Genomic DNA, 19,776 nt, shown 5'->3' with positions numbered 1-19,776 from the left:
TGAAGTAGGAGGCAGAAGTCCTGGACAGATCCTCAGTCTAGCTCAATGCAGGAAGCAAGGCAAGGAAGCAAACATACACGCTTTCCAGACAAATACCAACTTCTTATACAAAAGAAACACTTCTTACAGTGCAGGGTTTTAAGTTGCTGCAAGACAGTAATCGGGGGGCGGGGGGAAGAGGAAGAGAGTCTTACTTAAAAAGGCACAATACTAACAACTAAAAGGACCACTCCAAACCTAGACAGCCAGATTTTTCCAGGTAGCGATGCTTATCTCTCACCCATTAAATCCCTCGACTGACACTGGCTGTAGATACAAGTGACTCCGAATAACTTCCTTCCCTATCTCCAAAGATACACAAGACTGTTTATAAAAGCAGAATGCATACAAGAACCAGCTTGGTCTGCTACCCCGTAAGAGTCCAGGAAAGACTGGTTTAAACTGCTTATCGTGGGATGGTGCAACTACCATGCATTCAAGTTTTGGATTATGCCTATTCTACAGGCAGGAGCACTGAGACAGCTTGACTGTTTCTTCCCTTCCTGCATTAGGAAAGTTACTGCCTGGGGTTAAGTGTGACATTGCGAAAGTGTCAACAACAGATACAGAGGGCACAAGTCTCTGCCTGACCTATCACTGAGTGCCTTACATGAAGAACAGCTGGCTGACTCAGCCATCATTAGCCCTTCCTAAGGCCTCTAAAGTCTCTCTTCCTCCATTAACATTCCCAAGATTCCTTGAGGGGGGAAAAGAGAATATTGCAGAGGTGGCCAACTGTGATATTGGCCACATTAAAGAGCAAAGGTGGGTGCAAATACTGCAACCAGAACAAAATACATCAGAAACTTCGTAACGGAACAGGCTAAAATGCATGGAAATAAAAACTTCTAATAGGAAGTAAACACATCAGCCCATGTTAATCTACTCTGCAGATGCATGCCCAAGAAACGTCCATATCAGTGAAGGGTCAGGAAGGCTAGACTCACTAACGGAGTGGCAAAAAAGGGGAAATTAGAGGACAAGTTTCCTCAGTAGAACAATCTGAATTCAGGGTTTTAACACACTGCACAACACAGGTCCTAAATCACCTTCTGAAAGAGGAAACTGCTCATCCCACCCTGTAGTGCCTCACTTCTCATCAGAAACACGGTCAGCAGACAAGACTTTTATAGCAACTTGTTAAGGGCTTCTGTCGCGTACGGAGTAAGCGATGTGGGTCAGCAGTCCCTTGGACTCTTCCTGTGGTTCCAGGCAAGCATGTGCTCGTGAGTTACTTCCCATACAAAAAAAATCCAGGCGTGCATGCAAATTAGTCTAACCTCCCCAGAGACAAATTTCCCTTCCAAAAGAACGTTGTGGCAATTGACCACATCAGTTCTGCTCTCCACAGATCTGCAGTGCTGACTCAATTCTACTGAAAGCTTAAACTACTGAGGAGACTGCAGTGGGATGCTACTGGCAGGAGCTTGAGCATTACAGACGTTTGCTCCTCACCCCACCCCATCCCTCCCTGAACTTGGCTTAGGCTCAGACTCAGACTCAGAAAGCCTGATGTGTGCAGAAGAGGAGCTATGGAGAGCTGCACTGGAACAAGCAGAGTCTTCTAATGAACTTTATAATTAGCTGAACAACTTTTGGTTTGAAAAAGCCACACAAGCAGCAGCCAGCATCTGTTATAAAGGAACATGGCTGAACAGGTAGGAGACCGATTCCCCATTATGAGTCCGCCTGATGGCCTCTGCAAGGATCATTGAGATGTCAATCACCTGTAGGGGGAAAAATATCAGTCATCTAGTTGAAAACCATGTAAAGCCTTAAAGTAGCTCAAGGCACCAGCCCCACCACTACAAATATACCACCAGCACAGTGATCACCAACCAATCAATCGTGAGTGACTGATTAAGCCTGGGGAGTCGACCAGTTCGTTGCGATTGACACTTGTCAGGCTCCCTGCCTGCTCCAGTCCCAAACCCCAAGTCTGTTTCCAGGAGCAGCCAGCTTAGCCTTGTGTGTGGGGGGAGATGCAGGAATCTGGAAGGGCGAAGTCTTGGCACACTGTTCCTGCCTGCAAGTACCACCCCCCACAGCTCCCATTGATCAGAAATTGGAAACTTGTGGCCAATGGGAGATGAGGGGTGCAGTGCCAACAGAGGGGGCAACACACGAAGCCATGCACAGATAAAAATGTCAACCTGAACAGACATCAGTACCCTGTGATTGCAAGGCTCTGCTCCTGGAGACGCTGCGGCCAAGGAAGAGGAGCATGGTCCTACCACTCCTAGGAGCCAGTGCCCTGCGCAGCTCCTCCCAAACCTCCTATCTAGTAGTCGCACAGCTGCACTGGCACTGGCTCCTGGGCGGTGTGGCACAGTGTTCCTCTCCTTTGACAGTAGCGTTTGTTGGGAACAGAGCCCTGTGGATCAGTGGATACTGATGTTTATCTGAAGGCAGATATTTGTATCTGTGCAGGGCGCTAGGGTGGGGCAGGGAGCCTGCCTCGGCCTTGCTGCACTGCTCACCTGGAGCCTCCGCTGTTAAGTGCAGCCCTGCAGAAGCCTGCACCGCAACCCCCAGTCCTTTTCTGGAATCAGCACTTCCTCACTGCACTCCTACCCCACCCTAGATACCCATCCCAGAGCCAGCACCCCACATCCCAAACCTTAGCCCTGAGCCCCCTCCCACAGCCAGTACCCCGCACCACCACCCTGACCCTCCTCCCAGAGCCAGAACCCCAAAACCCCACCCCAACCTCCTGCATTCTCAACCCTTCTGCATCTCAAGTACCTGATTGAGCCCTTAGCCCCCTCTCATAGTCAGCACCCCTATTCCATCCTGCACCACAACCCCCTGCCTTGTGAAAGTGGAAAGAGGGAGCAACCCGGGGGGGGGGGGAGGGGGGGGGGAGGAAGAGCGCGCATAACTACTCTGGACAGTTATTTTGGTAAGTGCTCAACCATGGGCACAACTAGATGTTGAGTTAAGCAACTGAACTTTCAGACTTTCCCACTGATAGCAATTTGCAAGTGAGACAGGAACTAATTAGAAATTTTAAAGTTTCTAAGGAACTTCTGAAAATGCCTGCTAGTCAATGTAACTTCAACCCAATGGTACATGCTAGTGCTCACAGCATGACAATTAGAAGCACTGAATGCTGACCTTATCTCTGCCACTGAGTTGCTATATAAGCTTGGGGGCAAACAAACATTGCCTCACTTCCCTCATCAGTAAAAAAATATTAATACCAACCACACGGGGCATTAGATTCATTAGTTGGTGTCCATAAATTGTTCTGAGATCACCACACAGAGATGACAGAGTTTGCAAACACCTGCATTCTCCAGATCCTTACACTATGAGTGCAAGACTCAAGTAACTTTGTCTTTGCTTCATGGGCCTGATGTGGGTCACCCTGACTGCTCCTAGTGCTAATGCATGCAGCAGGGTATACAAGGTATTTGCCAACATTCTAGTCCATCTGTTTTAATTAATGTTTGTAAAATGCTGTGAGCATTAAATTCTGTAAACCCTATGAAATGATACAGGTGATGCAAGAGGACGACAAAAATGGATGTGCTCCCTTTTCTGTAAGAAGCTTTTTCAGGGTCGTCGTCCCCCGCAAGTAACCTTCCCAGTTTTGTCACAGGTCTCCTTGAAAGGATGCACACACGAGGATCAGAAATTCTGTGCTTACAGAAAGGGCCAACGCAGGGTGTTAGACTCTTAAAGATTCTCTCTTCCAATTGGTGGTTCATGGTCTAACCAAAAAAATCAGATCCCCTTCAATCAGGTTTTACTTGCTTTATATCAGATGCCAGGTTTAGTCAAGATCTCAATTTCTAAAAGAGAATGCAGAAAAGCTTTCCAGATGACCTTTCAGGCAGTCTCCACACAAGGGAAAAAGAGTTGGCCCTTTGTCTTTGTAGGTCGCTTTTAAGAAGACTGAGGATATGCACTACATCCCAATACTCCTTCCCAAATAGAAATGCAAGCAGACAGACTAATGTACTATCCACCCCTTCTCCCAAGTCAAAAGCGAAGTAGCCTCTCACCTGGATTTTAGGGCAGTGCTTCATCTTGTCCTCTTGTGGTATTGTGTTTGTGACTACAACTGCCTCGAAGCAGGCATTGTTGATCCGGGAAATGGCTGGTCCAGAAAAGATCCCATGAGTTAGGATGGCATAAACTTTGGTGGCTCCAGCTGACACAAGCCTAGAAGGGAACAAATATGAAAGGGTCAAAAGGCACGTTTTGAACAGGTGACAGTGGAAGAAGAGTGGGTGTTGGGCCCCTACAATACATGGGAAGTAGCTACATTTGACGTTTCCCAAGCAGTTAAGGATTCGGTTGGAGGGAGCAGTCTCAGATAAAGGGGAATGCCAAGTTGTGGTATTATGTACGTTGAAGCAGTTTTATGAATTCAATACATCATTGGGCGCTTCTATATAAACAGTCTTGGGCTTTAAGACCAGACCCACAGCCTTGGTAAGATGTACTTCCACCTGCGGAATTTAGACCGCCAGTAGCATGGCAAACACTTAAAGATACATTTGGAAACTAAAGGAGACTTAAAACCAGTGCAAATTTGTATGGAGGCCTGAAAAGTGAACTGCTACAGTTGTACTTACTTGGGGCTTATTAACAAGAAATTAAATGTCATCTCACTGCAACTAACACTTGTTTCCCCAAAACCCATCGTCAGGCATTTTGTTCTTTGTTATTTACAATGTACAAAGTTTATATCCTGTACAGTTCATACCCAGCCTCTCACTCACTTGTCTGCCGCATGACAGATGGTGCCACAAGTGTCTGCCATGTCATCTACCAGAATGGCCACTCTGTCCTTCACATCACCCACCAACACCATGCGGTCCACCTCATTGGCTTTCTTTCGCTCTTTGTGAATGAGGGCAAAGTCCACATTCAGCCGATCTGCAATGGATGTTACTCTGTGGAGAGAGAGTGAGAGATTGCACTTACTTTCCTCATGGAGAAAACTGACTGGAGACGGAAAAACCGTTCCATAAACTAAACTAAATGGTCACAGCTTCCAGTATATTGCGGTCTTTGACAAATCCAGAGAAAACGTGTTCTCTGCCTCTAGTTCAACATAAGTTGCCTTCAAGGCAGTATGAAGGTGGAGCTACTTTCAAGATCAATTCAGCCTTGGTAAGAAGCCTCTGATCTAGCTGATAGTATTGGGGGAGGCAGATTATGATGGAGTTTTCAGGAATAATTTGCACTGGTTAAGATTAAAGAAAATTTATTTTTTTGGTCTGTCAAGAGCTTTAAAAAGTGGGTTTTGCTGACAAACCCCTAAAGCTTCAGCACCCAAGAGGAATTGCTTTCAATTTACTTCCAAAAAATGACTTAAGTCAGCCAAAGAAAGTGAACTTATTTGATCACCATTCTGGTTCTGTCCACATTACATTTTTTGCTAAAAGTTTCCATTTGCTATAAGGCATAATTTCACTAGTGGTAGCAAAAGTGGAAAATTAAAAGGAAAAAGACAGCCTAGAGATGATACCCAGTATGTTGCTAATTTGCTTCCCAGTAGAGAATAAAAACCAAGACCTAGTGATAAAAGCAGAGGATAGTATAACAGAAACGTGCAATCTCTCTCAATACTTGGGGCTAAGCAACAAGAATTTAAATGTCATCTCACTACAACTAACTGTTGAAGATTTAATCCCCCCTCTGATAGTCTGCATTTCAAAGGGCTGCAAAGTGGTTAATTCTGCATGGCATAAACTTAACTGGAGTTCTGCCTAGCCCAGCACATGGTTAATAGGATACATAAGTTAGACATCCCTGGTCTGTCACTCTTGGGACTGGGGATTTTCTGGACGAGGGAAGGTCCCCTGCTACTGGCCTTCTATCCCGCCCTGCCTCCTACTGCTCTCTGGGCCTAACCCCCCTGCCCTCTGGCTCCAGCCCTAGCCTCCCTGCCACTTGCCCAGCCGTGGTTAGAGTTCTACAGCTGCCAGCAGCCCCGCTGCCAGACCGTGGATGTTGCCGGATCAAAGAGAGTCCTCGTTTAGGGAGGTACAACCTGTATATTCTCGAAGTCACACACCAGAAATTGTATTTTTTTTTCCAAATACCAAGAGCTACCACGCCAGGTTATGAATCCACACAAAGCAAGCCAAATCTAAACTAATGAGAAAGCACGACAGCAGCTTCAACATCCTTCCATACAGTAAACTCATCATTGCTGCAGTCTACGGAGGAAGGAGTTTTAAAAAAACCTGAACACCAGCTAACTTTAGGTTAGAAAGTAACAGCTGATTGTTTGATTGCCTTTCCAAGATAGCTATACATTTCTAAATGACATTCAGGCTCCTCCCTACCCCCCACTGTACAAGTGGTTTACAACAAAACACTACTTATCTTGTTGGAAAACAAGGCAGTTATAGTGTTTGTATAGCTAGGCAAGATCAGAACTATACTATACTCCTCCCCCCACTACCCCCTTGACTGACCTTGCTTAGTTTACCTAGCAGTAACACTCAACTGCTCTATTTCTAGTATGTTTTTGTAACAAGATAGCTGACCTCTGTTAGTTATCCCACTGTAAAAACACCCTTGGTCAATGAAGATAGCTTTGGTGTTAGTGTCTCTTGTCACTGCCACTGGACAGCAGCCATTACTCAAGTGTTATGTAACAATAGTACATTTATGTCAAATTAATTAACTTAACTCTGATTAGGCCCAAGGTAGCTCAATTATGTAATCTGTCCATCAAGGCACTTACTAATGTGTCTATCACTACACTATTTAGGATCTCAGCTTAAAGCTTTACGCTTTAAGTAAACAAATTTCTAACCCAAGCAAATGTTTACAGAAGGGCCTATGGGCAACCTGGAGCCCACAACTTCCACATCAGCCCCATGAATCAGTTTCCTCCAGAAAGCCAAGTTGCAGACCCCCTAGTCTTCCAAGCCCAGGCTCCCAGCTGAGAACTTCAGTTCTAACAGGGATGTATTTATTGCTTAGATAAATGTGACTGGGATACATAAGTTGGTGCTATGTATTTCTGCACTGAAAAATTCCTAGAGAATTGGAGCCCATTCCTTATTATATGGAGGTCCTGTTAACAGCAAAATTGAATGGGCCCTAAGCTTTGTAGCTTGGGCTCCCAGCGTGGAAAGACCGAGACGCACTGGTTTATATTCTACAATGACAAATCTCACAATAAGTGTCTCTCAACAGAATTGTATTTATTTTGTACCTAAATTATGCGGTGTCTGAAACCTGTTTTGGCTTTTTGGCCTTAGTGTCATTTAGTCAGGTCAGACTTTAGTGTCACACCCCTCTTGGCTACACCAACGTGCTTATTTAAAACAGATTACATTCATTCTGAATTCACATTTAGAGCTTTCCTCTTCTTACACGGAGTATTATTTATAATTTACTTAATGGTATTGAGGGTCGGAGGTTGCATTCGTTAAGTCTAAAGGGGGTTGCCAGCACAAAAGGCATAGAAACACTGCTTTAGATTAAATCAAAATAAGCGTAGTTTAAACTGAATGTTCCCACACAGTGGTTCTCATGAATTCAACCAAATCTATTAGCTAAACTCTCACAAATTTTCATGTTTAAACAAGGGCTCCAAGAGAAATTACCGTTGTCTACTCAGCTGGGGTATGGTACTGACAACCAGTAACCTCCACTCTGTCAGACTCTGTGCAGCCTCCGGTAAGCCACTTTATCATTAGCCTGTGGGCCCATGCCACCCCATTGGCCGAACGGGGATACTTCCTTCCCTACTACAAAAAGAAAACTGTGGCCACAAAACTTGAGACTGCGATGTAATTTTTCTGGACATCTCATGCAGAGATTACAACTACAGTAAAACTCCGATGGTCCGGCATCTGACGGTCCGGCACTCCTGATGGTCCAGCACCATCAGGAACCCGGAAGTGCTCCTGGCAGCCGGACCATTGGTGCTGCTCTGCCCCCAGCTTCCCCGATTCAGCTGCTGCTAAAACTGACCAGCGCTGAATCCGGGAAGCAGGGGGCAGAACAGCTGGAGTGCTGCCGGGTAGGTCCAGTAGCGCTGCCCCTCGGGGCTGCGGGACCAACCCAGCAGAACCCCAGCTGTCCCGGATTCAGCCGCTGCTGAAATTGACCAGCGGCTGACTGCAGGAAGCCCGAGACAGAGCTGCTCTGCCCCAGCTTCCTGGAATCAGCAGCTGGTCAGTTTCAGCAGCAGCTGACTTGGGTACACCTGGGACAGAGCAGCTGGGGTGCTGCTGGGTTGTCCCCGCAGCGCCGAGGTTTGGCGCTACCAGACCAACCCAGCAGCACCCCAGCTGCTCTGTCCCAGGCGTCCTGATTCAGCCGCTGCTGAAACTGACCAGGGCTGACTCAAGGAAGCCCGGGGCAGAGCAGCTCTGCCTCTGGCTTTCGGGAGTCAGCCGCTGATCAGTTTCTGCAGCAGCTGACTTGGGGACACCTGGGGCAGAGCAGATGGGGTGCTGCTGGGTTGGTCCAGTAACGCCGAGGAGTGGCGCTGTGGGACCAACCCGTCAGCACCCCAGCTGCTCTGCCCCAGGCGTCCCCAAGAGCAGCTGGAGTGCTGACGGGTTGGTCTCGCGGCGCCAAGGGTCAGCGCTACCGGACCAACCCGGCAGCACTCCAGCTGCTCTGCTGCAGGCATCCCTGATTCAGCCGCTGCTGAAACTGACCAGCAGCAGCTGAATCAGGGACTCCTGCGGCAGAGCCAGACTATCAGAAGGGAGGGCTATGAGGGGGTCTGGGATAGCATCCCCCCACCCCACTCCAGACCCCTCATAGCCCCCCCCTTCTGATAGTCCGGCATATCTGATAATCCGGCACCCCCTGGGTCCTAAAGGCGCCGGATTATCGGAAGTTTACTGTAGTTGGGTTTGGCATTCCAGATATTGGTACTAACAGGCCACATCAATAGTTTTAAATGTGAATTCTAAAAATAGCTAATAGTAAGATGAAGTGGATATTCAAAACATCTGGCCACACTGCAGTGCACTCCCAGTTTTGTAATTACTTTCTAATAAACAGTTTGTAAAATGGGAGGTTGGCAGTAAACACAGATTTGGGTATGATTTAGGGAAATATTCCCGAATCAGTTTAAGAACATATCCTTGTTCTATCATTTATAGCTGCTATGGAAAGCAGAGTTGCACTAATGAGCACAGAAATCTTTATCTGCCACTCATATAACATCATACAGCAGATGTTTTGAAAATTCCTGGCTTAACACAAAGCTGCACTTTTCCGATCCCTCTTTCTAAATAATCAGGCATAGCCAATTGACCTGTGTCTTGGAATACGCACCAACTTTACAGTTTGAGGAACAAGCACGGACTATGAAAGGTCTAAGCAATATAATTTCTAGAAACCCACTTCAAGTATCCATGTACTTCCAATAACGTATTTCAACATCAGCCTTCTAACTCTCTTGGGCTGCATATCAGGTTACTCTAAGCCAATTACCAAAGGAAGTATTGATTGTGGTTTTGGGGAAGCAGGTTTAAGTAGCAAACCCCTTCAGTTTTTAGAATTTTGAGACTGCTAGGAAAAATTTAAATTTAATTTAATTTAAGAGGGTGTGACGACGTACTACTGTCAACAAGTCTCAGTTCTGGTGCTTTTAACATCTCACCTTTTTGCTCCACCAGCATCTGGTGAAACAATCGTACAGTTCTTCCATTCTGCAATGTTTTCTTTAATCCACTTCAGTACAGCAGGCTCTGCATACAAGTTATCCACAGGGATATCAAAAAAACCCTGTCGTAAGACAAACAAGAGTAGATATACTCTGCATAAAACTGAAGGTCAAATACTAAAGACAGACCTGCAGAAAGCAATAGAAACACTGAATATAATCAGGCACCCAACCACTGCCTTGTCATAGCACTATTATTCAGCTGTCTTTTCCACTTAATAGAATGGCACTAATTGTTGAAATTCACAGAAAGCTAATGCAAAATCTCATCTTTCCTGTCTCCATAGATGAGGAACGACACCCTTTCCTTTTAATTTCTGTCATGTACTTAGGGATGTTAAATTTTGATTAATCAGCTCAATTAGCCGATAAGGGGAGCGCTCGCTGTCTCACTGCACCTCTGCCTTTGTAATGTACAAGAACCACCTTTGGCACTGGTACATTTCAAAGGAAGAGGTCCAACGGGGAACCGGTGCGAGGAGGGACTGAAGCAGTCCCTGCTTGTGCGGGGTCCCGACTGCTGCACCTCTGCCTTTGAGCCACGGGCGGCTCTTATACATCTCAAAGGAAGAGGCACAGCAGTTGGGACCCTGTGCGAGCGGGGACTCTTCGGTCCCCACTCACACCATTTCCCCAGCTGTGCCTCTGCCTCCCCTATCTCCCACATGGAGACAGTGTTAGGGGGGAACTGGACGAATAGTGACTCGACTACCCAATATGCCTAGGCTTATCGGGTAGTCTAGTTCCTTACAACTCTACATGCACTTTCCTGATTTTCAACATGAAACCAGTCCCATGCTCACAAAGACCTTATGTGGACATTAACTGCATCTATTAGCACAGCAGATAGTTGCTGAGGGTATGTCTACACTACCACCCTAGTTCGAACTAGGGTGGTTAATGTAGTCATTCGAAGTTCCAAATGAAGCCTGGGATTTAAATATCCCGGGCTTCATCTGCATCTTGCCGGGCGCCGCCATTTTTAAATCCCCGTTAGTGCGGACTCCGTGCCCGCGGCTACACGCGGCACGGAGTAGGTAGTTTGAATTAGGCTTTCTAATTCGAACTACTGTTACTCCGTTACCGTTACTCCTTACAAGCCAGCTCACACCTTGCTGCCTCTGATACAGAGGCAGCAAGGCAAGGGTGGGGGGGAGAAATGCACGTAGCCAACAGGATTAACCAATAAGACCAGGTTTATTGATTAATCCTGTAGTCGACTACTGTGATGTAGTGGGGGGCTGTCTGCTCTGTAACCAGGTGTCCCCCTGTGCAGTGATGTGTGATTCCCACTGACTCATCACATGTGTATTAGTCCAGATACCTAGGACCAGCCTGACCAGATAACAAGGCTCTTCCCCAGGGGAGAGACAGGGCTCTTCCCCAGGGGAGAGACAAAGGGAGGGAGGCGGAGACGAACACCTGGTTTGGGGGCAGGGTCTGGGAGCCAGGCAGTGGCTGGCTGGGAAACATGAAGGAAACAGCCTAAGCTGAGGGTCTAGGGGAGGCAATGGACCCCTAACCCAAGGGGTCTGAGGCATCCTGGCCCTAACCCCTGTAAGCACATCACATCTGTGCTATGCTGTATCCTGGAAAAGCAATAAACCCTCTCTAGTCTACTGGCTGGCAGAGTCTGTTCTTGCTGCTATGGGGCTGCAGGACCAGGGGGAACCCGGCCTCATCGTCACAACTAAACATTGACATCCCTGCCTGGTTGAAATCAGTAGTTCTGATAAACCAGATGCCAGGGGCTCTGTGTTCCCCAACTCCTCCATTTACCAATTTTCACCTAAATCAACAGGATTCTGCCCATTAATGCCTAAAACAGTCCCCCAAATTTCTGTATTTATCAGGTGTGATGTTCAAAAGTTGTTACATTAAAACTGGACAGAGAAATATCATTAAGTTCAGTACATGGCCTTGATTTGCTTGGTCAATCAAGAACAACAGTTTTACTTATAAAAGACCATGGCTACGTCTAGACTGGCCCCTATTCCAAAATAGCCATGCTAATTTCCAACTTTGGAATAGCGAAATCCGTGGGGGATTTAAATATCCCCCGCGGATTTCCCTATTCCAAAGTTGGAAATTAGCATGGCTATTTCGGAATAGGGGCCAGTCTAGACGTAGCCCATGTGTTATGTAACAAACTAAGGATGTAGTTACTGCTTGCCATTGCCCTACATCATCCCACAGTTAAGATCTGAGAAGTAGAAGCATCATCTGCTTGTCTACATCATCTTCCCGTGTTTTGGTTCATACCTGAATCTGAGAAGCATGTAGGTCCATAGTTATGATGTGGTCAGCACCTGCCACAGAAAGCATGTTTGCGACCAGCTTGGCAGAAATTGGGGCTCGACTCTGAAGTACAAGAAAAAGCCATGTTAATTTGGATGACAGCACACTCACTTGCGGGTTTACAAGTAGTAATACATTTCAGCCTCTCCCTCAGGGTATCATTGCCTGAAAGTCTGAAAATATACTTCGATTTTAATTAAAACTGCCAATTCTCGTGAACACCCACACTTCCTCCAAGAAGGAAAATAGCTTGTTAAGCTTCCAAAAGGAATAGACATTTATATACTTCAAGACAGCATCTGCAGTTCCAAAGATTATGATACAAGTTGGCAAATGTCAGGCTCAAAAAGTAATTGACTATGCTAAAATCATTTTCCCCTGCCTTGCTTATGCACTTTGCACACTGCCCTCTGAAGCATTGGCTGCTGGATAGAGACTAGATGGACATATTCCTTTATGGAACTCCTGTTTGCATTACCTTGTCCTTTTTGTCCTGGCGAGCATAAGGGAAGCATGGAATGACTGCAGTGACACGGCTAGCAGATGCAATCTTACAGGCATTTATCATGATGAGAAGCTCCATCAGGTTATCATTGATTTCACCGCACCCACTCTGCACAATGTAGACGTCCTCCCCACGCACACTCTCACCTATTTCCACACTAGGTGGAGGTGGAGACAAAAAAAACAACAAGTGAAATAAAAAGCACAAACCAAATACAATTTGTTAACAGCAAGCAGCCTGCATCAGCAGTTTCCATGCAACTTAGTAACTTATCAAACGACTCCCAGAAAGGCAGTTATTTGCTCAGTAACTGTCCAATAGATTTTGCTTAAGTAACCCCAATACAGTAGCAATAACTTCCAAGTTAATAGTAAATCCCATCCCATAATATTTAATATTACTGGCATTCACATCCTGGCAACAGCATGCCACTTATTAAAACTATTTTGAAGAAAGGTTCCACCTGTTGGCAGTTTTGCAATACTGAAGCCAGGGAAGAAAAGGCTGAGATATACCTTCCCATGTTGCTTCCAGGTCAGGGGTGGGCAAAAGGGCCTCCACAGGCTGGATGCAGCCCACCAAGCAGGTTGATCCTGCCTGCAGCGGGGCCTGCCATTCCCCCATCCCAAGGCCAATCAAGGCCTGGGGGAGCACGCTAGGTCTCCTCCTGCCTTGCAAGGAATTCAGCACTTAGAGTTAACTACCAGCTGCTGCTCAGCTGTTGGGTGACTAAGTGCAGTGCTCCTTTGCAGTGCAGGGGCAGACTTCACATGTTCCCTCCACCCCCAACTGACCTGGGGGTGAGGGCGAGTGGGAGGGCAAAGCCTCCTTCCACCCTGAGGGCACCTAGAGGGAACTGCCAGCAGTTCAGAACAGCTGGGGATTCTCTCCAGGGGGAGGGGGAGAAGGAGGGAGGCAAAGACTGGAGGCCCACAGACCAATCAGGGCCAGGGGACAGGGAAGCATGGAAGTGTCCTGGCCCCGCCCCTTCCTTCAAAAATTTCGGAAGTGTCCCCTGATGAAAAATTATTGCCCACCCCTGTTCCAGGCGAATGTGCCTGCATGCGGACTGCTCCAGAGGGTAAGGAGCTGTGAGGGGAGGCTGTAGACAGGGCAGTAGCGGGGAGGGGAGCTGCAGCCCTGATGCTGGAGCTGCATGGTTCCTTCTCCCCTCGCTCTCCAGGCTGTGCCATGTCACAGAACAGCACCCAGGGAAGAAAATTCTGGGAGCAGTACAATGGAGCCTCGTGAGACCCTGGTGCCCTGTTCCCACAGAGAGCCACAGCACCCAGGCTGCACTTCCACTTGCCACAGGCAGGTTTGCAGGGCTACAGCCAGGGAAAGCACATCCTAGTACTGTACCTCCTTCCCCGGCTGCAGCCCTGCAAACCTGCCTTTTGTTTATTAGCAACAATGGCAATGATTTGCTAGCAACAAAGGGTCTGTTAATACTTAGAAACTACTGTATTTTACATTGCTTACTTTGATTACATACACTGATTCAGTTGATAAAGCAAAAGACATACTGCTTCTATTTTAGATCTCTAAGTAATATGTACTCCTAATACCCTGAAGAGTGCTTAAATTCTTTCAGCTCACACAGGAGAAACACTGAACATAATTTTACTTACACCAGGCTTCTTTTAAAGAAGGAAACAATGATGGTACATCAGCAAAGCAAGTCCCGAGCCAGATTTTTAGAAGCGCCCACAGGGCAGAAAAACATAAAACTAACATTTAAGAGCAGGTTACCCGCATAAGCAGCATCCTGTTCTAAGAAAGCATTCAGGGTTAATTTCTTCATGGGTGTAATTCACAGTAATCCCTGATGAAGGGATTCTGAATATATGCCAGAGGTCCCAGTGCCAGCAGCAAATGGCCAGACAGCTTTAGAAAAATGTACAGCGAGGCCTGCCCCACAACAGAGAGGGAGATGAGGCAGTGGCATCTGTATCAAACCTGAAGTCTGAAGAAGTGCTGTGTAGGCCTAATGTGGCAGCAGATTGCTCCAAAATGTTTCCGTTGAGAGAACAAGCCAGAAACACTGGAAGTAGCTAGAAATCCCAGAATCTATGGAGCGAAAAACAGGACAACTTTGACCTTATCTGTACTAGACACAGCCATTCTGGAGGAAGCTTCGCTTTGGATTATAGCCAATGATATTGGTTGTTATTAAGGGGTAAGTGGCTACAAGAGATTATGTGAGTCACGCTGAGGTCAGTTCAATTTTATATGCAGTTTTATCGTATACCAAAATTTTCATAAAAGGAAATAACACTCCCATTCAGTCCCTGCACACATTTCCCAACTTCCTGTCTCTTAATTTTATAGTTCAGACACAAATGTAAGATCAGCTGATCTTTTGTTAAACGCCAAGAAGAACTGATTAGGCAGACAATTTCACCACCCCAGGTAAACACCCTACTGGCTGATGAGGAGGAAAAAGCATCTGTATTATTCTTGTGCAGTCGGCATTATTTGCTAATATTAAGAGCTCGATCAGCCAGCTGGAAGGATAAGAGCTTTGACACACAATTCTGGAGTCAGTGTAATGACACGAGCTGTAATTCAGTAAACAAACCCCTATCTTTGACAAGTTTCATCCAAACCACCTATCCATTGGGTTCTCATTTACAGCCCATATTCATAGAATGAAAACAGACATACTGATTTTCCTAATATGTCTGTGTGTTCCATTCTCGTATAGCCTGAAAAACATTTACAAGACTCTTACTTCTCAAGCCCTTGCAACAGGATCCTTATGGTCCACATTTTTAGTAAGCAAGTACTAAATTGTGTGTTCCGTGAATTTACATGACATGACTCAGGAAAAAAAAACAACATTCTTATTTGATCCTGTTCAGAGCCAACACGTTTTTATAACTGCATATTAGATCTTCCTCCCTGAACTCATTTGCTGTTTCAGGAAAATATTAAGAATGACAAAGAATACAGCATGAAGCGAAATAGAAGATGTTAGAGCTTTGAAAAATTTTAGATGTAGTATTGGTATTTGAGAATTGCCAGAACATTTTAGTTATCTACACTCAAAACTAAACTCAAAAGTTCTCTAGACACACAAGGTGGGTGAGGTAATATTTTATTGGACCTACTGTTGGTGAAAAAGACAAGCTTTTGAGCTTACAATGACCGGAAGGGCTCAGAGAGCTTGACAGCTTATCTCTTTCATTAACAGAAGTTGGTCCAATAAAATATATTACTTCACCCTCCTTGTCTTTCTAATATCCTGAAATCAACATGGCTACAATACTACAATCAAAAGTTCACTATCTTGTCTGCAACAAGGGAAGCAGTTCACTTCCCAAAGACCTAAGTCTGTACCACCTCAAGTTACCTTAATGGGTTGCTAAGTGACCATAAGACTTTAAATGTCAACACCCTTTAGGGGCTAAAAATACCAAGCTTCTAGAAGATGCTTTTCAGTGTGATTGGATGCACCAGCCACACCCTAATGATCCTTTCATTTGGAAAATCATGCTCTATTGATATTCAAAACTTTAAACTTTATACTAGTCTACTCTTTGATTGCAAGGATTTTTACAATAACTAGAAGTAAAAACAGTTTTTATTTAGTGCTAATTTGCTACAGTCTTCAAGTTTCCACCATGCTGCTTATAGCATGAAGCATGGCAGAATAGAAACTAGGAGGCAAGGCACAAATAGTTACTGAACAAGTATGCTGTATTCAGATTAGTTCATGTCAAACCAATCCCTCTGCCTCCCATAATATCAAGTTATCAGTAAGAGAAATTGGGTGAGGTAATAGTTACTGAACAAGTATGCTGTATTCAGATTAGTTCATGTCAAACCAACCCCTCTGCCTCCCATAATATCAAGTTATCAGTAAGAGCAATTGGGTGAGGTAATATCTTTTATTAGACCAACTTCTGCTGGCAAGCATGGCCAGCTTTCAAGTAGGGATGTAAAATCCTGTTTAATTAGTGAACTGTTAAGTTAAAGTGGAGGGGCAGTCAGGCTAGAGCACCTCACCTTCCCCTTGGTGGGGGTTGCTCTGGCCATCCCATGGGGCTGCATCATCTCACACACACACCTGGCCTGGGTCACCATAACCCTCACCATTTACATGCTTACTTTCAACCTACACACAGCTCTTCCACAGTTTAGCCACACCAAGAGGGTACCCAGTTTCACGTGGGTTTGCACACAGCACTAGTAAGCAAAGCACCACTATCAGACCCCATGCTTCTGCAGCCCCGTACACAGATAGTCATGCTCACACTAGCATAGGAATTACACCCCTCGCTCAGTGTTATGGTCAAACATGCCATGTTCCTGCGGAACAATATGGCAATCTGTTTTTTCAGTGGAAGCCTCTGGAAGGGTTAGAGCCGCAGTGACTAGTGTGGGCTCACTGTCTAACATCCACCCCTCCAGCCAAGAGTGCGCCAATTACTTTGTCAATCTCTCAAATTAAGCCTTCCTCAAATTAAGCTTCTGTGGCTTCCTTGTTAAGGCTCAAGAGCATCCACACAGCAAAGTCCTTCGAAGGAACAACTGGCCAGCGCTCCCTCTGTGTCCACGTGGCCCTGGAGCGGCTTAGTGTCCAGCAGAGCCTGGCCCTTTGGCGGCCGAGCAGCAGCCGGAGCGCTGCCTGCAGACTCAGGCGCAGAGCTGCCTGCAGGCTCAGGCCAGCCAGCCGCGCGGTTTTGAAGCGGACCATGTGGACGGCCGCGGAGGAGCCAGCAGAGGCAGCGGCCGAGAGCGTCGCCCAGCCTCGCCTCCCACGAGGCACGGACACTCCCGCTCCAGCGGCCTAGAAACGTCCGAAGGACGCTGGGCCCTGGCCCAGCCCCTCCCCCCAGCACCGGGCGCGGGGAAGTGGGGGGCAGCGCCCCTCACCCGCCTCAGGCCGGACTCCATTTGCAAAGGCCGGCAGTCCCAGCCAAGGCACTCCAACTCCCAGCAGACCCCGCGCGGCGGCCGCGCGGCCCTCGCAAGCAGCGCGCGGCGGGGCATGCCGGGAGTTGTAGTCTCCTCCGGCCCCTTCTCACCATGTCTCCTGGTTGCTGAACTTCTTGGTCACCACCTTGCCGAGCTCCAGGCCCAGGCGGTCGGCGATTTTCTGGGACAGGTCCTGGTGCGAGCTGCCGCTGAAGATCTTGATGTTGGGCATCGCGGCGGCCTCCTCCTCCCGCCGCCGCCTGACAGCGGGGCCGGGCTGGGCTGCGGGCTCCAGTCGCCGCTTCCCACCGGGGGGGGCTGCCGGGGACAGCACGAGACAGCAACTCGTGTCTACTCCGCCATCTTCCCTTCCCGCCAGCCGCGCCTCCCTTTATAACCTCCCCGGCCACCTCCGGCCCCGCCCCTCCCCGCCCCTCATTGGTGGGTGGGTGGGGTTTGAGAGCACGCTGGGACCTGCGCGCGACCCTCCCTCCCTCCCTACACAACGGCCGAGCCGACGCCGCCGGTTGCTAACGGAGTAGGGGCTGCGCGCGGTCCTCTAGAGGCGCGTGGCAGGGGAAGGGGCGGGGTTAGAGGCGAGTCAGTGCCACCGAGGCTTGGGGCGCGGAGATGGGGATTGGTTGGCGGAGAACTTGCCTCGCCTCCTATTGGGCGGTGAGTTGGCAGTGGGTGGAGCTTCTTCCCCTTAATCCCAAGGCGTCCACGGGCTGGCCCGCAAAGCGCTGTGTGAGGCGCAGGGAGGTGCGGCCACTGGGGGAGGGGCTGGGCGTGTGGTGTTCTCCTCGCCCCGCCCGGGGGGTTAACCTCAACCCTGGCTGGGGCCCTGGGGGAGCTGCCCCCCAAGGGGAGCTGGGCGCAGGTCAGGGCCGCCCCAGGAGCAGCGCCAGGCGGAGCAGGGATCCCCGTGTAGACACCGGGGTGTGTCTAGACTGGCCAGTTTTTCTGGAAAATCAGCTGCTTTTCCGGAAAAACTTGCCAGCTGTCTACACTGGCCGCTTGAATTTCCGCAAAAGCACTGACGATCTCGTGTAAGAAATCAGGGCTTTTTGCGGCAATACTATGCTGCTCCCGTTCAGGCAAAAGTCCTTTTGCACAAAACTTTTGCGCAAAAGGGCCAGTGTAGACAGCTCAGATTTGTTTTCTGCAAAAAAGCCCCGATCGTGAAAATGGTGATTGGGGCTTTTTTGTGGAAAAGCGCGTCTAGATTGGCACGGACGCTTTTCCACAAAAAGTGCTTTTGCGGAAAAGCGTCTGTGCCAATCTAGACGCTCTGTTCTGAAAATGCTTTTCACGGAAAACTTTTCCGTGAAAAGCATTTCTGGAAAATCATGCCAGTCTAGACGTAGCCCGGGGGAAAGGGATCCGCAGCAAGTCAGAACACATCCCCCCCCATCCCTGCCCGCGCCTTTAACGTGGCCTGCGTGCTGGTGTCCCCTCTCAGGCAGAGACAGTGGAACAAGGCCCACCAAGGACGATGAAACCGGTTAGGGAGATGTGACCGCTGCTGTTGGAGGAGAGATTAGAAAGACCAGGGCTGTTTGGCTTGGAAAAGTGATGGTTATGAGAGCGAGCTGTAAAATCCCGATTGGCGTGGAGAAAGTGAACATGGAAATGGTTAGTCACCCTTTCATGTAGCACATGAAGCAGGGTCACCTAATAACAGGCAGTAAGTTTAAACCTAACATAAGGAAGTACACAAAGAGAAGTCTCAGAACTGTCATTCATGCTTAAATTTGACACTTTACATATGGGCCTTAACAAAGATGCTAATTATCTCACCCATTACAAAGATAGCTTCCCAAATTATCACCCCTAACATCATTACCTCACAGACACTAACCTTCACCCCCTCACACCTCCTCTGTTCTAAAATCTGATTTGTCAATTTTATATGTGTTCACTTTTTTTTTTGATTGTATCACTTTGGTATATATGGTTGGGCCAATTTTCTTCCACAAACTGATCTGAGGAAGTGGGTCTGGCCCACGAAAGCTCATCACCTAACAAACCATGTTGTTAGTCTTTAAAGTGCTGCATCGTCCTGTCTTTTGTTACATCTTCTCAAAGGCAAACATGGTGATGGGGCAGCTGGGCCAAATTCAAGTGAGTGATGTTGACCCCTGGTGCATGGCGTTGCAGCACCACTCAGGTTTGCGGCAATTAGAAACAGTTGCTGTGTGTTGTTAAAATTTTGTTGCAGTTTCCAAAACAATATTCTGGCCTACAATTTTTTTTCAACCTTAAGCATTGTCATAGTCACCTCTTTCACTGCAGAAAATGCTTTTTGCTGTCTGTTCTTCATCTTTCTTGCTTAGGTTGTTTA

General features: G+C 47.4%; 1 protein-coding gene across 1 annotated transcript; it reads right to left on the bottom strand.

The window, feature by feature from the left end:
• Nucleotides 1-1,597: 1,597 nt before the first annotated feature.
• On the bottom strand, nucleotides 1,598-17,843 carry PRPS1 (phosphoribosyl pyrophosphate synthetase 1). The gene is made up of 7 exons (XM_075896709.1): nucleotides 17,543-17,843; nucleotides 12,483-12,666; nucleotides 11,969-12,067; nucleotides 9,644-9,768; nucleotides 4,773-4,946; nucleotides 4,050-4,209; nucleotides 1,598-1,766 (listed from the first exon to the last, which is right to left on the bottom strand). The coding sequence occupies exons 1-7, from the start codon at nucleotides 17,662-17,664 to the stop codon at nucleotides 1,674-1,676; spliced, it is 957 nt and encodes a 318-aa protein (XP_075752824.1). The 5' UTR covers nucleotides 17,665-17,843; the 3' UTR covers nucleotides 1,598-1,673.
• Between the last annotated feature and the right edge of the window lie 1,933 nt (nucleotides 17,844-19,776).

Source organism: Pelodiscus sinensis, chromosome 13 (genome assembly GCF_049634645.1).
Source record: "Pelodiscus sinensis isolate JC-2024 chromosome 13, ASM4963464v1, whole genome shotgun sequence".
Classification (NCBI taxonomy): domain Eukaryota; kingdom Metazoa; phylum Chordata; order Testudines; family Trionychidae; genus Pelodiscus; species Pelodiscus sinensis.
The sequence above is the reverse complement of the archived record's forward strand: the minus strand, read 5'-3'. Positions and strand labels throughout refer to the sequence as shown.

What these genes read in the sequence shown, in the direction of transcription:
- PRPS1 (XM_075896709.1), bottom strand. Translation starts at nt 17,664, where the DNA reads ATGCCCAACATCAAGATCTTCAGCGGCAGCTCGCACCAGGACCTGTCC. An exon ending in TTCAGCAACCAGGAGACATG is followed by an intron (nt 12,667 to 17,542) that starts GTGAGAAGGGGC and finishes ACCTCCACCTAG; the next exon opens with TGTGGAAATAGGTGAGAGTG. An exon ending in ATCTGTCATGCGGCAGACAA is followed by an intron (nt 4,210 to 4,772) that starts GTGAGTGAGAGG and finishes GTTCCCTTCTAG; the next exon opens with GCTTGTGTCAGCTGGAGCCA.